The 4,112-nt window shown below is 41.3% G+C and overlaps 1 protein-coding gene across 1 annotated transcript; it reads right to left on the reverse strand.

Annotated features, from left to right (window-relative positions):
• Positions 1 to 2: 2 nt before the first annotated feature.
• On the reverse strand, positions 3 to 1,631 carry SARC_10404 (hypothetical protein). The gene has a single exon (XM_014295552.1). The coding sequence runs from the start codon at positions 1,274 to 1,276 to the stop codon at positions 158 to 160; it is 1,119 nt and encodes a 372-aa protein (XP_014151027.1). The 5' UTR covers positions 1,277 to 1,631; the 3' UTR covers positions 3 to 157.
• Between the last annotated feature and the right edge of the window lie 2,481 nt (positions 1,632 to 4,112).

Below are 4,112 nucleotides of genomic sequence, written 5' to 3' on the forward strand. Positions count from 1 at the left end.
ACGTACATGCTAGGCCATATTCAAGTATGCCACTTATACCATAGTACGTACCAACACATTTACTAGTACTGTATGCATGAATAGTGAGCTTCACGCTCACACAGAATCCGCATGGGGTGTCAGCCGCTCATTCTGTTTAGCTATGCATGAGCTATACTCAAGACATCGATGCCGGACTGGCACTGTACCCCTCCTCTTCCGAGCACTCGCGCGTACTCGCCATATGCGACACTGTACCAAGTACCGAACTTTCTGGGCCCTCTGCACCTGCACCTGCACCTGCACCTGCACTTGAACCTGCACCTCCCACAATCATACCCCTGGTCCCCTGCACTTCTTTCCTCAGCATACTCCTTAGTTTAACCTGGTTTATACTCGTGTTAATCAGGTTGCGCCATTCCCAGGCCAGCTGGCCCTCGGGTGCCACAAAGCACAGGCTCTTGACGTTACTGCTACGGTCCGTTGAGTACAGAGTTATCAAGGTCTTACTCTCCCCAACAAAGTCACATCTGTCGTAGTGCACGAGGTCTATGATCCGTGGCTTACCCAAGTATTGTCCATTCTCAGCACGCTTGCACACGACTAATTTCCCACCTTGAGTTAAAGAGACCCATCTGGGCTTGTGCGAACCCCCACTCTCCGACAATACATTACTACCCTGCTTGTACAACACCATATACCCGCTGATCACCTTCCCGACATGAGATGCCAAGCTCATGGTATCCGCGTCCATTGAATTCATGCCGTTGGTGCAGTTTATATCCTCTGCGACGTTGAAGTTGAGTCTAGAAGCGGTCTCGAGCATCTCCTGGAAATCAGCTGCGAAGACTATACCGTCGTTGCTTTCCTGATTGAGTTGCTGCAATAGTGCGACGTCCAGGTAGAACAATCGCTTGGTGGGGGTGTTGGTGCCCGAGCCCGAGTTCGATCCGGAATTGGTATTAGCACTATTGTTAGTATTATTTTTGTCTTCAATGTTACCATCATCTCCATCCGAGCCGTAAATATTGCTATCACTGTGGGTATTATCTTTGGGAGTGCTTGCACTCATCAGATGGCGTAGCAGTCGCGCACTGGGGTTTTGCATAGGTGAGTTCTTTTTGTGCTTATGTGCCTTAACCGTCGCTGTCTCAGTCTGCGATGGAGATGTAGAGTATGCATGAAGTGTATGAGATTCAGGGTTGTCCAATCCAGTCGCACTGAAGTCACATACAAGCCCATCCCCTGCAATGGTGTCCTCTACAGCATTGCTGGGCAACTGCAACAAGGCTGACATCGTGCTTATCTAGGGCGTGTATGTGTGTGCGCTGTGTTGTGTATGTCAAAATCTTTGATATATGCGTGGCGTAAATTGCAGGCTATATGCTCACTGTAGATGATATGTAGCTTAAATAATACTGCTGTTCGGTTTAGACTGCCACTTTAAACTATTGATGTTTCAAGGTGTCGCGATTATTTATCCTTTCCAACAGATTGCTTTATTTGATCATGACAAGCTTTGGATCTTCGAGTTCTTCTTGTCTTGCTGTCTATCTCTACGCAAACTCAAGTAGTTTCCATAAATACAGTACTTGTTGCTTCAGATAGAGTACTTGGGAAACGCTAGAAGGGACTTACCCTACAAAGCAGTGTACAGCCTGGGGGTGCGGAAAGAAGTTGAACATTGATGTATCATTTAGATCTCCACCGATAAAGGAATATGAAGCACTTTTTTTCATCTTCAAAAAAGCATAAATACAGTCTAATGTTTATTTTTAATGGATATACAAATAACCCCATTTCCGGGTTCTGTGATGTTTTAAGTTTGACATAATGAGAATTTACAACAGATCTCTGTTAAAAAAAATATTGTACTTTTATTAGCGTGTCGTTAGAGTCGTCCCTCGACTGTCGAGTGTCGGCCATCGCCCATCGCGCGTCGGCTGCCGGGTTAAATGGCTTTTTTTTTATAAACATTTTATACATAATATATCACTGAAAGCGTATATAAATATAAAACTTAACGTGTCACAGATCTGGGCACGCTAAAAGCCATATTAGGTTCAACGTTTCTCATTCACATTTTAACGCATAGAAACGGGTACAGATCAGGCATTGTAAAATTTTCCCATCCTAATTATTACAGCTTCATTTGTGCGTTTAACGCTTTCAGGTCCCTCTGTCGCTTGCGACAGGTATATTTATTTACCACTTTGATGGTAAATATTGATTTACAGAACTTAGACCGTATAGAGACAAGAGAGCAAGCTATGGGCTTTGATAACTGAGTAGCGTACATTTACACACAGCCCAATAACTTCTAGTAAATTCAGAGGGCCCAAGGAGAGATACCGCCATCTGAATACAAATATCGACATTCGTTTTTTGATGGTTTATGTGGTAGTCACAAAAAGTATAATTGGACACATGTACATTTCCAAGTAGCAGACTATAGTTGTATCGCTTTCCAGAGTTACTATGTGCTAGGAAAATTAATTATCTAATGTTTTAGAAGCTGTAATGCAGATATTTGGTAATTAATCGTAGCTGTCAGCTATTGAATACATTCAAAGCAGCTGTATCTCCTCTAATATGCAAGAAGTACTACCTGGTTGCGTGGGGCCTCTAGGCGTGTACTCTGCGGTGTGGGCGCTGGGTGAGCTCTGAATTGATGCATCGTGCATACTCTGTGTGCACTCTACGTACTGTTTATGAACTCTTATGTAGTAGTGTGGGCTATTTCGTTATACTTCGCGTGAATGCTTTTTTACACTATGCGTAGACTCTCTGAATAGACTGTGTGGGTTTTATCTGGCCATACGAGAATGTTAAAATTGATTTGTGCCTGCACAGATTTCCAGCTTCCTTCGACTAGCAGCAAAAGTACGAGTTGCTATGTCAGGCTTAGTACACAGCTGGCAGAGATGACTGTATCAGATATATAACCTCGTCCTGTGATATATGAAATTGCTGTACCACAAGTTACTCCGGATACACTGAAGTATCAATAGATTAGAAGCAAGGAACGGCATGGATTGCCGATGTCCATCGACCCTAGCGAACTTTTGAGGTATTGATTTTGGGGCTGCTGCCTATCTGATATAATTATCCCCTTGTCAATTATGCATTTCAACCATCAACCTATAAGTACATACCCTGACACAATGATCACAGAACGAGATCGGCAATGCAGAATTCAGTAGAATAAATCGTAGAAATTACGACCGAATAAATTCGGTTGGGAATGTATGTTCGAATCGGTGCATTTATTAGATTTGAAGAGCCTCTTGCGGTCGCTGTACAGCACATGTCTTTGATATAATTTGTCTGGACGTGTATCAGTAAAACAGGAAACTGGTAATTATGACTCACTATAGCTGCATAAAGCTCAAATTACCAATCGAAAGTTTTGGTTCCTGATTGGATTTTTAAAAAACGAAGTAAATATTTGAACGTATTTTTGAAAATATGATTCACTGATTGTAAACATTCTTCAAAATGATTCTGATTGGTTAAAACATTTTGGCGCATAAACTCATCTCGATATCAGCCGTGTCTTTATATAGAGAGGGCTAAATAAATACAAAATGTAGTCCACAGACCACAGTAGTTTGAAGTTATTTACGCATTTGCAATATTGTCTCTATATACCTCTTTTATCTCTATACAAATAAAGTAATATACCTTTACTATAAAAGTCTCAATATGTAATAAACGTATTAATTATAATAGCTTTATCTCTATCACTATATGTAAGTGATTACTATATTAGACAGAATATATGGGATATGTATGAACCAGTTCATCTATCAACATAATGCCCAAACTCCGCCTGTGTTCTTATACGAAATTAGTATGGATACTTCCCGCCGCTGCTGCGACCGCAGAACCATTTCTCAACCCAGGTCAAACAGTTAACTGGCCGAAGCCAGTGCCAATAACGTATGTACTGATGTATGCTTGTTGGTTTACACTCCAATATAGTAAGAATTTTTATAGTATGATTTTTTGAACTGATAGATGCATTGCCAATACGATGAGTGACGAATCGAAGCAACAAGTATTGAATAAAGAATAAGTAAACATATACACACATACACACATACAAAAAAAACACACACAAACACACACAT

This window comes from Sphaeroforma arctica (genome assembly GCF_001186125.1).
Source record: "Sphaeroforma arctica JP610 unplaced genomic scaffold supercont1.1237, whole genome shotgun sequence".
Classification (NCBI taxonomy): Eukaryota; class Ichthyosporea; order Ichthyophonida; genus Sphaeroforma; species Sphaeroforma arctica.